We start from the raw sequence: 17298 nt of genomic DNA, 5'->3' as shown, positions 1-17298 counted from the left end.
GCGCACCTTTCTTGAAGAAAAAAAGAAAAAGGACATGTTGGGATCTGGGTAGGGATAGCAGAGGGTAAAAGAAAAAAAAAAGGCTCGTTGTACCAAATGAAACCTCCAATGTTGGGAAATTCAATTTGAGAAGGAACCTAAAAAAAAACAAACCCGCAAACAGGCAAAGCATGACATTAGACAAGGATAGTTGGAATAAGGATGTGGGGAGGTGGAGGGGGGAGCACCACACAGTTGGTTCCTGTGCAGGTGCATGGATTCCTGGCTCCTGTGTATAGTGAGGAAAGCTTGTGGAGGCGGGGGGGATGGGGGATATGGGAATGTGTGTGTGAATGTTTAGCTCAGTCCTCAGTTCATGTGTCTGAATGTTTGTGTATGCGTGTAGCCCATCTTCTTCCGTCTCAGACCTCCGGTGTCTCAGTTAGCGAGGGTGGGAGTGCGATAACACAGCAAGGTTGCTATGGAGACGTCCTCGGTTGGCCCGGTCCAAAAGTCAACAGGTGTCCTTGGGAAAATTGGGGGGGGGGGGTTTAGGAGAGCTATCTCTTGGCCATGAAACTTCCAGAGGAGTTTGTTATTGTTCCAGGGGCGCCAGAATGTAATCAGTTATTCACATGTTTGGGCGGGAGAGAAGTAATTTCACCTTCCCCCTACTGCTCTCAACAATTTTAGACCTCAGCTGTAGCGATTCTCACCCTGATGGCTTCCAATCTGCGACTCAAATCAACAGTCTCACCAAGCAAATTGTTCATCTTACGATTGAGTTCGTCATACCGAGAATCGGCAGCCGTGATCTGATCGTTTGCACAGACCAGCAGAGTTTGGACGTCGTTTCTGTCTGCAGTCTTCCTGATTTTCCAGAAGCTCAGGCCAGTGAACAAGCCAATTATCAGCAGGCTTGTCATCATAAATCCGAATATATAAACATCTTCCACATCCTCCACGGATAGGGGTGCCAGGCACATGATCCCCTTCCACTTCCCCCAGGCGTCGATCACGTAACCAGAGGCGAAACTCCCATCCGGGCAGGTAGGCTCCCCTAGGCCTGTGCTCTTTGTGGCGACAATCTTGTCAATTGCGTTGAGAGACCAGTTAATCAATTCCATGACCTGTGTTTTGAAGGTCCAGTGCCAAGCGATCACTCCAAGTCAGACAGACGAGACGAGACGAAGAAAATGCAGCAAGCAGGGAGACATGAGGGTAGGGAGGAACAGAGATAGCGGAGCAAGGAAAAGTGCAACCGCCTCCTACAAGAGCTGAGAGTAAAAAATGCTGTTTTTCAGTGTGAGTCAGTGAGTGACCGTTGACTGGCTGCTCCAGCTAATGATGATTCACATCCATATTTACACAGCTAATCTACGTCATTGACAGGCGTCCTTCTGTGCAGCCACCATTGTTCTAGCTAGCAGAGCGGTGTGGCCAATGTGGAGTGAAGACACGCTAATGATGCTAAGTGCTGCTTATGTTGACCCTTTTTAATAATGGCAAAATGAACAGGCAGTGGCACATTCCCTCACCAAGCCAAAGTAAAAAAGAAATGCGATTCTTTTTAGATGGAATGTAGTTAGGGTTGCCACCCGTCCCTTAAAATATGGAATCAACCTTTATGGATGCAAATTGATCCGTATTTTCATAAATGTCCCATACACGTCTGTCACACACTCATCCAAACTGTATAATGAACAAAAAAAACACAGGAAATATTAAGGGCAGCTAATTTCATTTTCGTAGGACCTTTGTAGCGAGGACCCGATGCGAGGTCCGGCGGATATACGTCTCTGTGTGTCCCGTCCTATGGTTCCATGGTCCTGTCTCTGGTTGCCTGGTTACAGACGCTGCTGCACTGCACATTTAAAAATGTCTACACCCGAAACTCCACCACATCCAAAGAAGCAACAACGTCTGCAAATGTACAGACATGAGTGGGAAGAGTGAAACCCCTGGCAGTGGGTACAAGGCAAACTGTGTTCTGTGTTGCTCATGGACTGGCTGAAGTAAGGCAGCATCAGGAGACCAACATGTAAGAAACATGAGAACAGAGAGAACTAGGGTTGCCAAAAACGTCATAGTATAGCATGTCGCCCAAAAAATGTCATAGTATAGCATGTCGCCCAAAAAACGTCATAGTATAGCATGTCACCCAAAAAATGTCATAGTATAGCATGTTGCTCAAAAAACATCATAGTATAGCATGTCGCCCAAAAAACGTCATAGTATAGCATGTCACCCAAAAAATGTCATAGTATAGCATGTTGCCCAAAAAACGTCATAGTATAGCATGTCGCCCAAAAAACGTCATAGTATAGCATGTCACTCTAAAGATGTCATAGTATAGCTCTAAAATGTCATAGAAAAGCCTTTAGTCCACAAAACGTTGCTTTGTCCCGGCTGTCTGAAGTAGGTGAGGAGCAACACAAAAACAGTCCAAACGCTAGTTTCCAGACGGTTAGACGAGTATTTATTTGAAAGAGCAGAAAAATCACAAAGTCTGTCTTTAGTTCAGCTGAAAATATTAGTTTTTGTCTTTTTTATTGACCAAACTTTTCAGGAAGTAGATGAAGAATAATCAAAGCTCTCATGTAGAAGTCCAACTTATTTTGGATCCTTGTGGAGAGTTTAATCTTAGAGTTTGTAAAGCTGTTGAGTTTTTAGAGTCACATGGATTGTTTTGACATTTAATAACCGAGTCCTGAAATAAAATTACAGTTGTGGATTTCTGTCATTTAGTCTGGACTAAACAAATAACAGCAGCATAAATCTCAAACATCATTATGAGGAGTCTGGCTTGAGGTTTCTCACTTGGTAATGATCAAAACATGAAATTTAGGTTGGTTTAAAGGAATATTCCACCTTAAATCTTTGAATGTTGACCTAAAAGGTTGGTTTCAGGGAGTATTCCACCTACAAGGTCCTCACACATCCACCTTAAAGGAACATTCCACCAAAAATCCTTGGACATGCACCTAAAATGTTGCTTTAACCAAGTATTCCATCCAAACTCCTCAGAGACCTGAGGGGCTGGTTAAAAGGAATATTCCACCTAAAATCTGAAAGGGTGTGTTAGAAAAAATCCTTCAATGTAGACCAAAAAATTATGCGATTTTTCAACATGTTGTAAAAACATGCCATATGATGAAATAATGTAAAGGAGGCCATGAAAAGCACTCCACAAAGGTTTTCTTTGAAAAAAAAATCATCATGAATTTTGGTGCAAAAAAAACGCCTTACTATACTATGTCAAGAAAAAAGTGATTTTTCAACATGTTGTAAAAACGTGCCATATGATGAAATAATGTAAAGGAGGCCATGAAAAACACTGCAGAAATGTTTTCTTTGAAAAAAAAAATCACAAATTTTGGCGCAAAAAAACGCCATAGTATATCGAAAATGTCATTTTTCAACATGTTGTGTTGTGAAAAAGTTAGTATGGAGGAATATTCCACCTGAAATGTAGACCTGAGAAGTTGGTTTGGAAGAATATACCATCTTAAACATCCTTAAATGCAGACTAAAAGACGGTTTGGAAGAAAATTCCACCTAAAATCCTCCAATGTAGACCTAAAAGGTGAGTTTAATGGTATATTCCACCTAAAATTCACTACTGTAGACCTTGGAGGTTGGTCTGATGGTATATTCCACCCAACATCCTAAAACATAAACTTAAAAAGTTCGTTCAAAGGAATATTCCACCCAAAATCCTTCAATGTAGACCAAAAAATCTTGGTGTAAATGAGTATTCCACCTTAAATGTAGACCCAAAGGATGGTTTGGAGTAATATTCTACTCTAAAATCTTCCAGTGTAGACCTAAAAGGTCTGATGGTATATTCTACCCAACATCTTGGAACATTTACCTAAAAGGTTGGTTTAATGGTATATTCCCAGAAGAACCCTTGAACATTGGGCTTATTGGTATATTCCACCCTAAATACTTGTACATTTACCAAGAAGTCAGTGTAAAGGAAATGTAGACCTAAAAGGATTGTTTAAAGGAATATTTTAATGATTATTTTCATTATTTAATAATCTGTTATCAGTCAGAACCCTGGTAAACTTATTTTCATCAGTTTTAGTGGAAGTCACAAATAAAGGAGCTCTTGGTTTTTCCCGGTGTTACTGAGTCCAAAGCTGCTGTTTCAACACAGAACGTTCACATGCATCCACAAACCTCTCAGCACTCAAACATCCACAGACAGGAGGCCGGCTGGACCGAGGCTCGGCGGCGTCCTCAGACCCACGAGTCGGGGAGTCTCTGAACTTGTTGGTCCGGTTTGAAGGCCTCCGTGTGGTCCAGTAGAAGTCCACGTAGTCGGTGTTGGCTTTGAACCACAGTGACTGGCCGCCATCAGGTGGACCAGCTCGTCCTCGTAGGACTCCTCCTGTAGCCTTGAGGAGACCACAGGAACATCCAGTAGCTGTTGGAGTTCTTCCTGTCAGGCTCCTGGTAGAACGGCTCTGAAGAATCTTGTACTTGTCTTATCTGGAACAATCTAACAGCCTAAACTGTTAACAGCGGTGTAAAGAAGCAAACACACAGGCATAGATTAGGACTCAAACTAGATTTATTTTAGAAAACAAATCAGCTTAGAGGCATTTGTTCACACATGTGGCTGAATAGGAGGCCGTCCAATCAGATTGGAGGTCTTCATTCTGTAGGTTGTTTGTTGGGTGAGACTCTTGGACCTCAATCAGCTGACGTGGATGTTTGATGGTCTTCCTCTCTAGTGCCAGATGATTCATCCATGAATTCAGCAGCTACAGACTGAAATGAAGCTCATGCTGCCATTATTGAATTCCTGTTCCAGATCAAATGTTCACAGCTCACCTTGAATGCAGCCGTCTGCTGTCTGATAGTTTTTCTCATTCTAGTCTTCAATAAAGTCTTTTTCCTCATGTCAGGATGTGGTGAGACTCTTTCTCAGTCTCTGCAGACGTCCCTCATTGTGCATCTCCAGAGAAGAAACAGAAAAACTGGTCACTGCTTCAGCATCACAAACGCTCTCCAGCATTGAGAGTGTTTTAGGAATTCATTCATTGTGTTGTGAACTTTGAAGGAGCAGAAACTTTACAGCTGCCAAAGATATGAGCTCCAATTCTGGATGTTTTAGGAAATGAATTTCATCAAATGAACACTTGATTTTTGCTGATAACTCATTAAATTACTGAAGAAATCCAACATAAAAACCTGTAAACTCTCAGGCAGCTTTTGTTAAAGTTTGTCTATAATTCTATCATCATGTTCTGGAACCAGGACTCTGCAGAAGTTCCTTCAGTCAGATACTTGTGTGTTTCTATTTAAGGCCTCAGGTTTGAACGTACAGCAGAGGATTAGAAAGGAGTGATTTTAATGTTTAAATCAGTCCAGTAAATGTTTGGAGTAAAAATGATTAACATTTGGATTTAGATAGATTTGTGTCATAAATAATATTGTAGAGTCTCACTTAAATATATCCAGATTAGTTCAGTGTATTTACATTTTATAGAATATTTGATTTCTTAATCTCAATACTGTCGGGTCTGACCCTAAATATTATAATAATGATGTCAATGTAAATAATAAATAATATTGTAGTGCAGAGTCATAAACTTTAAACAGCTAAACTTATATAATAAATATCACTGTACAATCTTAACCTGAACATTCATATTATTGAGGTAAATTTACATAAATCATGATATTCTAGAGTCTTAACTGGAATATGTCTAACATGAATCTTTTTGTATTGTGCTGATAAACAACAATAACCCAACTTTCAGATAATATTTATTCATTGTGTATTGGGTGGTACAGAAGTATTAGTACAGAATATTATTTCTTGTTTTATGTGTGATAATTGGCAGTAAATATTCTAAGAAGTGGAAATTGTCAGGGTTGTAATAGTGCTGTTCTTGCACAATATTTGTCACTTAATTGCCCTCAGGATGCTGTTGTTGAGCTACCAGTTTTACAGAACAGGCAGATGTTGCAGCTAATGATGTTGTAATTCACATAAACAAGGAAACAAGTCCATCATAATTTGAATGTTAACAGTCCAAAATGAAAAGGTCATATACAGCTTTCCTATTGGGTTAAAGAGCCAAAAAAAAAAAAAAACATGAAAAATACGGTAGCAGCTTTCATTTTTTCTTACAACCCCCCCCCAAAATATCTGTTGTACCCCCCGTGCCCCCCGCCCCCCACTAAAATTAATCTGGATCCGCCCCTGTCTGACATGAAAGCTGGGATCGTTCTGCAGTTACTGTCCTCAACGAGCAGCAGGTGGCGCTGTGAGCTCCTCCCCTTCACAAAGCACAGGGGGTCAGTCTAGTGACCTGCAGCATCCCACTGTCTAATTAGAGGAGACCCACATCACTCCATGTCCAGACAGCAGATGAATCAAAGTCTCTGCAGATCCCGTCCTGCTTACAGAGCGGGATGGAAATGAAAATGTTTCTTCACTGTCACACTAAAATAAATTACTGCATTTAGCCTCTAGTTCAGAAACATATTTTGGGTATTTTAAACTAATTTTTTGTCTCTCCTACAATGTTGATTACAATTACATGCAAACGGGAAATTATGCAAATTAGGCGATGAGGTCATTTAGCGACTTCTAGTGACTTTTAGGACAGCCAATAGCTACTTTCCTTACTGAGGAGTTGGCAACACTGGTCAAAACATAAACGATGCCTCTTTCCCATCGTTGTAAGGTAGACAATGTGCTACAAGCCCAGTTTTATCAACAGTAGCTGTCTTTCAAGCTACAGGAATAACATTGGTGTCTATGGAGTGAACAGGGTCCGTCTGCAATTTGCAAAACCTCTGCAACAGTAAAGAGAGACAAATATTCAATAACTTCACTCTTATACATTGTAGTGTCACTAAAATCACTGCAGCCTTCAACTGGCTCCTGTTGACAAACTGTTTTAACAGAAATGTAAATGCTGTAATTTGATTCTTTTAATGAACCATGTAACTTGAATGGATGTGATGCTGGTGTGACCACAGTGCACACGTCTGATGTTGCTCACAGTGGTCCAAGGGACGCTCAGGGAGTTTGTGTGTTTGCTCACACTCAGGAAAAATTACAGGGAACATTGATCCACAGCCTCAGCAGCTCCCATGGACCAGAACACTGTAATTATTTTTATTTTATAGAAGAGCTATGTTCAGTTTAAGGTGGAATATTCCCCTGAACCCGGTAATCATCAGTGAGAAAACTTTGTGTGGAACAAACCTTTAAAAGTCACGGCTCTTGGTGCTCATCCAGTTTAACAGCTGGTTCAAGCTTCATGGAGACAAAGAGAAAGACTCTGATGGAAAAAGCTCCAATTAAATCTGGACTAGAGTGCACCAGAAGACATGTGGAGACTCTGAAGACACCTGGAAGAAGGTTCTTTGGTCTGAGGAGACCAGGATGGAGCTTTGTGATCATCAGACTAGATGATATGTTTGGATCAGTCTACTTCCTGTCTCAGGTGTGGTGAGCAGGTATACGAACATGTTCAGGGTTGGAGAACTTTCCTTCCTGACTGCAGCAGCTGTGCTACTTACTGCCTGTATCATATTTAATCTGGATTAGATGAACTAGATTAGTGGAACTGGATTAGTTGAACTGGATTGGTTGAACTGGATTAGCTAGCTTGGATTAGTTGAACTGGTTTAGCTAACGTGGATTAGTTGAACTGGAATAGCTAACCTTGATTAGTTGACCTGGAATAGATGAACTGGATTAGTTGAACTGGATTAGCTAACCTGGATTATTTGAACTGGATTAGCTAACCTGGATTAGTTGAACTTGATTAGCTAACCTGGATTAGTTGACCTGGATTAGATGAACTAGATTAGTTGAACTGGATTAGCTAACCTGGATTAGTTGAACTGGATTAGCTAACCTGGATTAGCTGAACTGGATTAGGTAACTTGGATTAGTTAACCTGGATTGGTTGAACTGAATTAGTTGAGCTGGCATCATGGAGCAGGTCTCAGGTGTTTCCAGGTAACAGTTCATCAACACACCTCTAGGCGGCGCTGTTCTCTGAATGCAGCACAAACCAGCCGACACAGCAGTCATGTGACTTAATCATGTGAGTTTAATCTGACACAAACTCTCCACCTGACAGGTGTCACTACTTACCCATGATTCATCACTGCATGTCCCTGTCAGCACCCCCTGCAGGCGGATCAGTCTGTCCTGAGTGGGGTGCTGTAGGGCATTTACATGTAGGAGAACATCCAGTAACATTTCATCATCCTGCTGTCCTCCACCACAGTTCATGTTCACATCAGCTGTATGTCTGTGGGAAACTGCTAGCCTAGCTTAGCATAAAGCTGGGGAAACTGCTAGCCTAGCTTAGCATAAAGGCTGGGGAATCTGTTCGCCTAGCTTAGCATAAAGGCTAGGGAAACTGTTAGCCTAGCTTAACACAAAGGCTGGACGTGGGGAGAAACTGCTAGCTTAGCTTAGCATAAAGGCTGGATGCATGAGGATACTGTTAGGCTAGCATAGCTAAAGGCTGAAAACATGGGGTAACTGTTAGCCTAGCTTAGCTCAGAATGTTGTCTTAGTTTCAGAAGTTCTAATGAAATCTGCCATTTTAACTTGTCTCCAGGGAAACACAGTACACAGTCAGTCTGATTGGGCATTTAACCCTGAGGAGGTCTGTTCACGTTCTCCTCTGATGCAAACCCTCAGTTTTGTCTGACAGGCAAAACAGTAAATAATGAGCCAATGTTTCCTGATGCTAGCACCCACAGAGGACCCAGGATGGAACCCTGAGGAACCTCTCAGGAGCCTGTTTGTCTGAAGACAAACTTGTCAGCTAAGCTACAGCTAAGCTAGCATGTCCTGCTGTGTTCCTGTGGTGGTCAGAAGAACCTGATGCTGGTTGGACTCGTCAGAACACAAGCCAGAGAACGTTCCACTGTTCTCACTCGGCGTTCTGCTCCAAGTATAACTTAAAAGTTCACAACTGCTCCATGTTCAGTCAGAGGTGCCCACTCAAATCGCTGAGTTGGAGAGGCAGTCCTGGTTCTATTCCCGGTCCAGGTTCTAGCAGAGCTCGGTTCTCCTCTGCAGGTACTGCAGGATGGAGTCGGTGCCCTGAGACGAGCCCCAGACTCTCTTCAGGGCTTCACACTCGCGTTCGTTGGCCTGTTCCAGAGCACCGCGGCTGGTGTTCCTCATCAGGGCTTTGGACTCCTTCAGAACCTGCAGCAGAACCACAGACGCATGGAGAATAAGAACCCAAAGAACCAGACGAGTAAAACGAGACAAGTAAAACCATCTCCAGTAACTTTCATTATCAAAGTTTTGCTTCAAACTCTGTGTGTTATTCTGTGTGTGTGTGTGTGTGTGTGTGTGTGTGTGTGTGTGTGTGTGTGTGTGTGTGTTACTGTGTGTGTGTGTGTGTTACTGTGTGTTACTGACCAGAGAGTCGACCATCACCAGCTCTTTGATCCTCAGCATCACCTCCTGGGTGAAGGTTCCCGGCCACAGAACCTGAGACACCAGACCTTTAGAACACGCCTCCTGGGCCGTCAACTTCCTGCCGCTCAGCAGCAGCTCATTGGCCTGTTGGAGAACAGAGAGAGTGAGAAGGAGGAGCACAGAGGGGGAGGGGCATAGAGCGGGAGGAGCATAAAGGGGGATGAGTATAGAGGGGGAGGAGCATAGAGGGAGGAGCATATTAGTGGAGGAGCGTGCAGGGAGAAGCGCAGGGGAGGCGGTACCACTGACCGAGGCCAGCCCCATGATGCGGGGGAAGGTGAAGGAGGCGCAGGCGTCGGGCGTCTGGCCGTAGGAGGTGTACGGCGTCTGGAACCAGGCCTTCTCATTGGCCCACACCACGTCACACAGCGGTAGGAGGGCCGCCCCCAGACCCAGTGCTGGGCCGTTGACCGCCGCCACGATGGGCTTCCTGAACTGGATGAAGGTGTTGACGAAGGTTCTGAGGAGGAGGAGGAGGTCAGAGGTCAATGCTTCGTAATCACTGATGACATCAAACGGCGCTGCCACCCGTTCGCAGGTTACCTGATGGTCTCAGCCATCTTGATGCTCTCCTTCTTCCTGTCATCTGTCAGGCGTCTGATGAAATACAGGAAGTCGAGGCCGCAGCAGAACACGCTGCCTACGGCGCCCAGCAACACCAGCTTACTGTCGTCCGACGCCGCCGTCGCCATGGCGCTCTGGATCTCCTTCATCACCTGACAGGGAGGAGAAACTCCGGGTGATCAGGTGTGTTTACTGTTGGGAGGGGGAGGAGTCTAAGTGAAGGGGCGGGGCCTACCTCGGGGTTCAGCGTGTTGTTCTCGGAGCTCTTGGTGGACAGCAGGATATGGGTGAAGCCGTCTTGTTTCTTGACCACGATGTCGCGGTAACGGTAGGCGCTCTCCGTCTGCCGAACGCTGAACCTCAGACGCTTGTCGAACGCCGACCGCTCCTCTAGACGCCTTTTCCCCGTCACACTAGTTGCCCCGGCAACAGCGCTCTGCACACCTGACATCCTGCTGGCAGCGACAGCCTCCATCAGCGCAGAGTTCCCTGGAGGAGACAGGAGGAGGAGACTCTCTGGGTTCAGGTTTAGATTATATTACTCTCTAACACCTTTCTTGATCAACGTTTTACTTCAAGTTTTCCTTTTTGGGTTTTAAGCAGGTGTCAGGGATAACTGGCTTGTGGCGGCCAAGCGTTCATAGCGATGTCAGTCTTCCTATCATTGTGAAGCAGAATTCACCAAGCGTTGGACTGTTCAGCCACTGATGGGGAGTGTGAGCTGGTTCAGGTTAGTCTGACCCTACTGATGATGTGTTGTTGCAATAGGAATCCTGCTCAGAAAAAAACACTAATAATTTAGATTCAAACCGAGTCCCTCAAAATATGAAGATTAGTGAAGGTTAGTGAACAGTGAAGATTTAAAGTATGTCTGTGTTTATTTTCCTCCGTGTGGTTCCTTCCTATTCTGTCGAACACACGACCCCACGTTTAGAAGATAAAACGTAAAGAAAGAGAATAATTCAGATAATGATCCGAGCATTCGTGTTGCAAAACGAGGTCGAAAAAAACAAAAATTAACTGATTATCACAATAACTGCTGATAAATGTAACAGTTAAATGTAAACATACTGATTAAAGTTACAACTTGCTGCCATGCTGGACCTGAACAGGTGAGGACGAACTCACCTGTGCCGCTGAGGGAGCGCATGGCAGCGGGGGTGATGGGGGCCCGGGGCGGGGGCAGGGGGTTCTGGCTACGGGGTCGGGTCCCCATGCGGGCCCTTTCTTCTCCGGGCCCCAGCTGGACTCCTGCAGGTTTCTCCAGCAGGGCCACCTCAGGGGGGACCAGGTGAGCTTCCTGAGTTCCGGCCTCCAGGCTGTGAGCCGCCTCGCTTGGAGACTCCTCCGAGTCCAGGCGGTTGCTCATGGGGCTCTTGGGGACCAGGATCTTGATGCCGGTCTTGGACAGATCTACACTGCGGCGGGTGGAGCCGACCGGAGACGCTGACATTAGAGCGCTGCTGAACCTATCGGGTTGCTGCTGGGAGGCCGGCCGGGTCGGTCCTGCGGGGTTCAGAGGAGGCGGGCCTAGAGGAGCTTTCGCCTTGTGACAGTCTCCAGCTACACCTGGGCTGTTGTCACCGCGGGCGGTGAGCGGCGGCCTGCAGGGCAGCCTGTGGGCGGAGCTACAGTGGAGGCTGGGCGAGCTGCGGGTGGAGCGCAGCAGCGTGGCGTCTCTCTGCCGCTCGGTGTACTGACGGTTAAACTCGTGGATGTAGATCATGCAGGTGGACAGGTGAGTCTCCGGCTCCCAGGTGTCACCCTCGGAGCCGTAGCCTCTCCACCTGACCAGGTACTCCACCTTCCCCTTCTTGTTCTTCCTCTTGTCCACGATGCGCTCCACCTGCAGGTCACAGCAGTAAACACCCTTTAAACATCCAGCCTAATAGTTCACTGGTTTTAATGTTTGCTGTTTAGTTACAGCAGTTCCTTAATTAACTAATTCATTAACTAATTGATTAACTAATTCATTAATTAATTAACTAATTCATTCATTAACTCATTCATTCATTAACTACATGTCAGTTCACACAGAGAGGTGAAGCATTCAGGACCAACAGAGAAACACTGAAGTCTAGTTTAGACTCACTTTGCATAAAACATTTAGATGTTAATCACAAATCAGGCTGTAAGTGTCCCTGGATTGTCCTATAAATAAAATGGATTACTATTATTATTATTATTATTATTATTATTATTATTATTATCATTATTATTATTATTATTATTATTATTATTATTATTATTAGTATTATTATTAGTATTATTATTATTATCATTATTATTATTAAGAACTAGTCTGTTTTACAATGATCTTCTCCAGGTCCACGTACTTTATGGTAACTTCCCTGGGACTAAACTTTAAAACAGCTTTAGTATAATTCTGGTATTTCCATGTTATTCTTCAGATGATAATCTGTAAACATCCGTTATGTTTCACTGTGTCATTTAAAGATGTTTATTACCATAAAAGAGACATTTAACTTTAGATGTTTGTTTTTCATTAAGTAGTTAAACTAGTAAGTGATCAGAAGCATGTTTCTGCCTTTCTCTTCTATAATGTGGGGGAGTTTTAGCTGCTGAGCTGTAAATTATCCCCCGTATCCATGGTGACCTGTGTTTACATCCAGACTGAACTCAGCTAAAAGTTTTAATAGAACATCAGATTTCTAAAACCATGAAGCAGTTTAATTCTACAGTTTTCAAGTAAACCTGCTTCCATTTTACACTCAGTCACAATAAATTAAACTTTATTAAAGTCATTCTGCTTCCTGAAGTTAAATAGATCAGTCACTGACAGTAACTGAGTTATCCATGGAGCTGAAAAACTAAAACCTGATCAAAGGTTCTATTCCGTCTCTGACTTTAAAATAGTTCACTAAATTATCAGAAACCTGGAGTCAGTCAGACTGGAGAGGAGCTAATGGTACCTAACAGGAGCTAACGGTAGCTAATGGTAACTAACAGGAGCAAACAGGAGCTAATGGTAGCTAATGGTAACTAACAGGAGCTAATGGTAGCCAACAGGAGATAATGATAGCTAACAGAAGCTAACAGTAGCTAACAGGAATTAATGGGAGCCAACAGGCGCTAATGGCAGCTAACAGGAACTCATGGCAGCTAACAGGAACTCATGGCAGCTAACAGGAGCAAACAGGAGCTAAAGGTAGCTTATAAGAGCTAATGAAAGCAAACAGGAGCCAACAGGAGCTAATGGTAGCTAACAGGTGCTAATGGTAGCTAGCAGTAACTAACAGGAATTAATGGTAGCCAAGAAGAGCTAACATCAGCTAACTGTAGCTAACTGTAGCTAACAGGAGCCAATACAAGCAAACAGGAGCTAATGGTAGCTAACAGGAGCTAACAGAAGCTAACTGTGGCTAACAGGAAATAATGGTAGCCAACAGGCGCTAATGGCAGCTAACAGGAACTCATGGCAGCTAACAGGAGCTAATGGCAGCTAACAGGAGCAAACAGGAGCTAATGGTAGCTTATAAGAGCTAATGAAAGCAAACAGGAGCCAACAGGAGCTAATGGTAGCTAACAGGAGCTAATGGTAGCTAGCAGTAACTAACAGTAATTAATGGTAGCCAAGAAGAGCTAACATCAGCTAACTGTAGCTAACTGTAGCTAACAGGAGCAATACAAGCAAACAGGAGCTAATGGTAGCTAACAGGAGCAAACAGGAGCTAATGGTAGCTAAGAGGAGCAAACAGGAGTTAACAGAAGCTAACAGAAGCAAACAGGAATTAATGGTAGCCAACAAGAGCTAATGGTAGCTAACAGGAGCTACCGGCAGCTAACAGGAGCCAACAGGAGCTAATAGTAGCTAAGAGGAGCAAACAGGAGCTAATAGAAGCTAACAGAAGCAAACAGGAATTGATGGTAGCCAACAGGAACTCATGGCAGCTAACAGGAGCAAACGGGAGCTAACAGGAGCCAACAGGAGCTAATGGTAGCTAACAAGAGCTAATGTACACTAATAGGAGCAAACAGGAGCTAATGCCAGCTAACAAGAGCAAACAGGAGCTAACGGTGGCTAACAGGATCTAATGGTAGCTAACAGAGCCAACAGGTGCTAATGGTAGCTAACAGCAGCTAACTGTAGCTAACAGGACCAACAGGAGCTAATGGTAGCTAACAGAAGCTAACAGGAATTAATAGTAGCCAACAGGAGCTAACAGGAACTAATGGTAGCTGACAGGAGCTAATATAGCTAACAGGAGCTAACAGGAACTAATGGTAGCTACCAGCAGCTAACATCAGCTAACTGTAGCTAACAGCAGCTAACATCATCTAACTGTAGCTAACAGTAGTTAACTATACTGCTAGTCCCATGAGCTAACCCAGGCTGTAATCTTTTTCCGGGTTAAAGTCCTCCACCTGTCCCGCTCCGACCCTCTGTACCGAGTCGACCAGCCGCTAGCTAACCGCTTTCTGGGACTTTTCTCCGGTTCTGTGGCCGCAGCGCCTCAACTTCCCGAACTTAAAAACTCTCAGCCGCTAGCCAGCGGCCGTTAGCATGTTAGCATCAGGTCGCGTCACCTCGTACAACTCCTCCGTAGCCATGGAGACCGTGCGCGTTCACGAGCAGCTTCCAGAAGCTTCTTCAGCTCAGGAGCGACATGAGAGGAAGTTTCGGTGTCGGTCCGCCGGTAGTCGGTGAGTCCGCTCCCGACAGGACGGTCCGTAATCACACCGCTGTTAGCTGTTAGCACCGCCGCTCTTCTTCTTCACACTGGACACTGTAGAGCGCAGCACCGCCCTCTACAGGCAGCACCGCCCCCTACAGGCAGCACTGGTCACTGCTCGTCCACAGAGGAATCAGAAATACAGACCTGATCAAAATCTTAAGACCAGTTGAAAAATAGCTAGAATTTACCTTTTGCACATTTGGATCTTAATGAGGTTTTAAGAAGAGCTACAATATGCAAAAGCAAGAAGGGGAAGTGAGACAAAAAGCACTTTGAAAAAGTAATTTATTGAAAACAACAAGTAAACTGAAATAGGTTGTTTATCAGCTGATCAAAAGTTTAAGACCATCACTCAAAAAATGACAACAAACTCTCCAAACCAGAACAAAAATGTTCTCAGTAGGACTCAGTAATGAGTAGCGCCACCGTTCTTGTTAATCACTTCAAAAATTCGTTTGGGCATGCTTGATGCGAGTGTTTCCAGGAGGCTGGTGGGAACGTTGCTCCAAGTGGTGAAGATGGCTCCACGAAGGGCATCAACTGTCTGGAACTGATGGCCATTTTTATAAACTTCCTTTGCCATCCATCCCCAAATGTTCTCTATGGGATTTAAATCAGGGGAACATGCGGGATGGTCCAAAAGAGTGATGATATTCTCCCTGAAGAAGTCCTTGGTCAAGCGAGCATTGTGAACTGCAGCGTTGTCCTGTTGAAAAACCCAGCTGTTACCACACAGACGAGGGCCCTCAGTCATGAGGGATGCCCGCTGCAACATCTGCACGTAACCAGCCGCCGTTTGACGACCTGCACCACCTGAAGCTCCAGTGTTCCACTGAATGAAAAAGCACCCAGATCATGATGGACCCCCCTCCACTGTGCCGGGTAGAAAACATCTCAGGTGGGATCTCCTTGTCATGCCAGTAACGTTGGAAGCCATCTGGACCGTCAAGGTTAAATTTTTTCTCATCAGAGAATAAAACTTTTTTCCACCTTTCACTGTCCCATGTTTGATGCTCCCTGGCAAAGTCTAAACGCGCAGTTTTGTGGTGTTGTAGGAGACGAGGTCTTTGAATTCCTTTTTTGTTTTTGAAACCCTTTTCCCGCAGATGCCGTCTGATGGTTATTGCGCTGCAGTCGGCACCAGTAAGGGCCTTAATTTGGGTTGAGGACCGCGCTGTGTCTTGACGGACAGCCAATTGGATCCTCCCGCTTAGCGCAGGTGTAATTATTTTGGGTCTACCACTTGACTTTTTTGTTCCATAATGCTCAGGATCTTTCAAAAAATTTAGAATGACTGTCTTACTGCGTCCAACCTCAGCAGCAACGACACGCTGCGAGAGGCCTTGCTTATGCAGCTCTACGATCCGACCACGTTCAAGAAGAGAAAGCTTCTTAGCTTTAGCCATCAGGAGGGCATGACCATGTGAATGCCTGACAGAAGATGAGAATTTTGAGCAGATTTGGGCTTTTATAGCCTGTGGTCTTAAACTTTTGATCAGCTGATAAACAGCCTATTTCATTTTACTTGTTGTTTTAAATAAATTACTTTTTCAAAGTGATTTTTGTCTCACTCCCCCTTCTTGCTTTTGCATATTGTAGCTCTACTTAAAACCTCATTAAGATCCAAATGTGCAAAAGGTAAATTCTAGCTATTTTTCAACTGGTCTTAAGATTTTGATCAGGTCTGTATAACGAGCCATAACGTAAAGCTGTCTGGTAATTATACATAATGTATCATACTGTATTGTTATTCACATTCTTCACTGAAGCCCTGTGTCATTTTGAATGTGCTCTAATAGCTTCTGATGGAGAATCCAGCTGACTGTGTTTTCAGTCCCTACAGACTTCAAGGTAAGTGTTGAATAGAGATCAGTCAGTCCAGGATAAATCAGCTCCAGGTCACACAGGTGGGTACTTTTATACAGGCGGATAGTTTTATACGGGGGGTAGTTTTATACGGGGGGTAGTTTTATACAGGCGGGTAGTTTTATACGGGGGGTAGTTTTATACGGGGGGTAGTTTTATACAGGCGGGTAGTTTTATACAGGCGGGTAGTTTTATACGGGGGGGTAGTTTTATACAGGTGAGTAGTTTTATACAGGTGACAGATCACATGTGTCTGTTGTCCTAATTCTCATGTTAAAAAACTAAAGTCAGGACAAAGCTGCGGGAAACTAAACCAGACTAAACTAGAAACTAAACCAGACTAAACCAGAAACTAAACAAGAAACTAAACCAGACTAAACCAGACTAAACCAGAAACTAAACAAGAAACTAAACCAGACTAAACCAGACTAAACTAGAAACTAAATCAGAGACTAAACCAGAGAGAAAATCTGCTGTCGGCCTGACACTTAGCTTGACAATTAGCCTGTGAGTTAGTCTGACAATTAGCCTGATAGTTAGCCTATGAGTTAGCCTGACAGTGAGCCTTATAGCTAGCCTGATAGCCTGTGAGTTAGCCTTACAGCCTGACAGTTAGCCTGTGTTAGCCTGATAGTTAGCCTGTGAGTTAGACTGGCAGTTAGCCTGACAGTTAGCCTAACAGTTAGCCTGACAGTTAGCCTG

The 17298-nt window shown here is 44.2% G+C and overlaps 1 protein-coding gene and 1 long non-coding RNA gene across 4 annotated transcripts; both read right to left on the bottom strand.

Moving 5' to 3' along the window:
* Positions 1 to 4543: 4543 nt before the first annotated feature.
* LOC129349934 (uncharacterized) lies at positions 4544 to 6131 on the bottom strand. The gene is made up of 2 exons (XR_008603092.1): positions 4825 to 6131; positions 4544 to 4761 (listed from the first exon to the last, which is right to left on the bottom strand). It is a non-coding gene; the product is annotated as an uncharacterized LOC129349934 (long non-coding RNA).
* A 1923-nt stretch (positions 6132 to 8054) lies between these two features.
* Positions 8055 to 14787, bottom strand: LOC111568781 (chromodomain Y-like protein). Of its 3 annotated transcripts, none has more exons than XM_023270581.3 (7): positions 14582 to 14787; positions 11162 to 11879; positions 10269 to 10522; positions 10013 to 10185; positions 9719 to 9929; positions 9410 to 9553; positions 8055 to 9190 (listed from the first exon to the last, which is right to left on the bottom strand). In XM_023270581.3, the coding sequence occupies exons 1-7, from the start codon at positions 14603 to 14605 to the stop codon at positions 9032 to 9034; spliced, it is 1683 nt and encodes a 560-aa protein (XP_023126349.2). In that variant the 5' UTR covers positions 14606 to 14787; the 3' UTR covers positions 8055 to 9031. The 3 variants fall into 3 exon arrangements, with proteins under 3 accessions (XP_023126349.2, XP_054870812.1, XP_023126350.2); XM_055014837.1 differs by lacking the exon at positions 14582 to 14787 and adding an exon at positions 14420 to 14525; XM_023270582.3 differs by lacking the exon at positions 14582 to 14787 and adding an exon at positions 14383 to 14520.
* Between the last annotated feature and the right edge of the window lie 2511 nt (positions 14788 to 17298).

The sequence above is a fragment of the Amphiprion ocellaris genome, chromosome 10 (genome assembly GCF_022539595.1).
Source record: "Amphiprion ocellaris isolate individual 3 ecotype Okinawa chromosome 10, ASM2253959v1, whole genome shotgun sequence".
Taxonomy (NCBI): Eukaryota; Metazoa; Chordata; class Actinopteri; family Pomacentridae; genus Amphiprion; species Amphiprion ocellaris.
This window is presented reverse-complemented; position numbering and strand designations above follow the sequence as displayed.

What these genes read in the sequence shown, in the direction of transcription:
- LOC111568781 (XM_023270581.3), bottom strand. Translation starts at nt 14,605, where the DNA reads ATGGCTACGGAGGAGTTGTACGAG. An exon ending in ACAACACGCTGAACCCCGAG is followed by an intron (nt 10,186 to 10,268) that starts GTAGGCCCCGCC and finishes CCTCCCTGTCAG; the next exon opens with GTGATGAAGGAGATCCAGAG. An exon ending in AAGATGGCTGAGACCATCAG is followed by an intron (nt 9,930 to 10,012) that starts GTAACCTGCGAA and finishes CCTCCTCCTCAG; the next exon opens with AACCTTCGTCAACACCTTCA.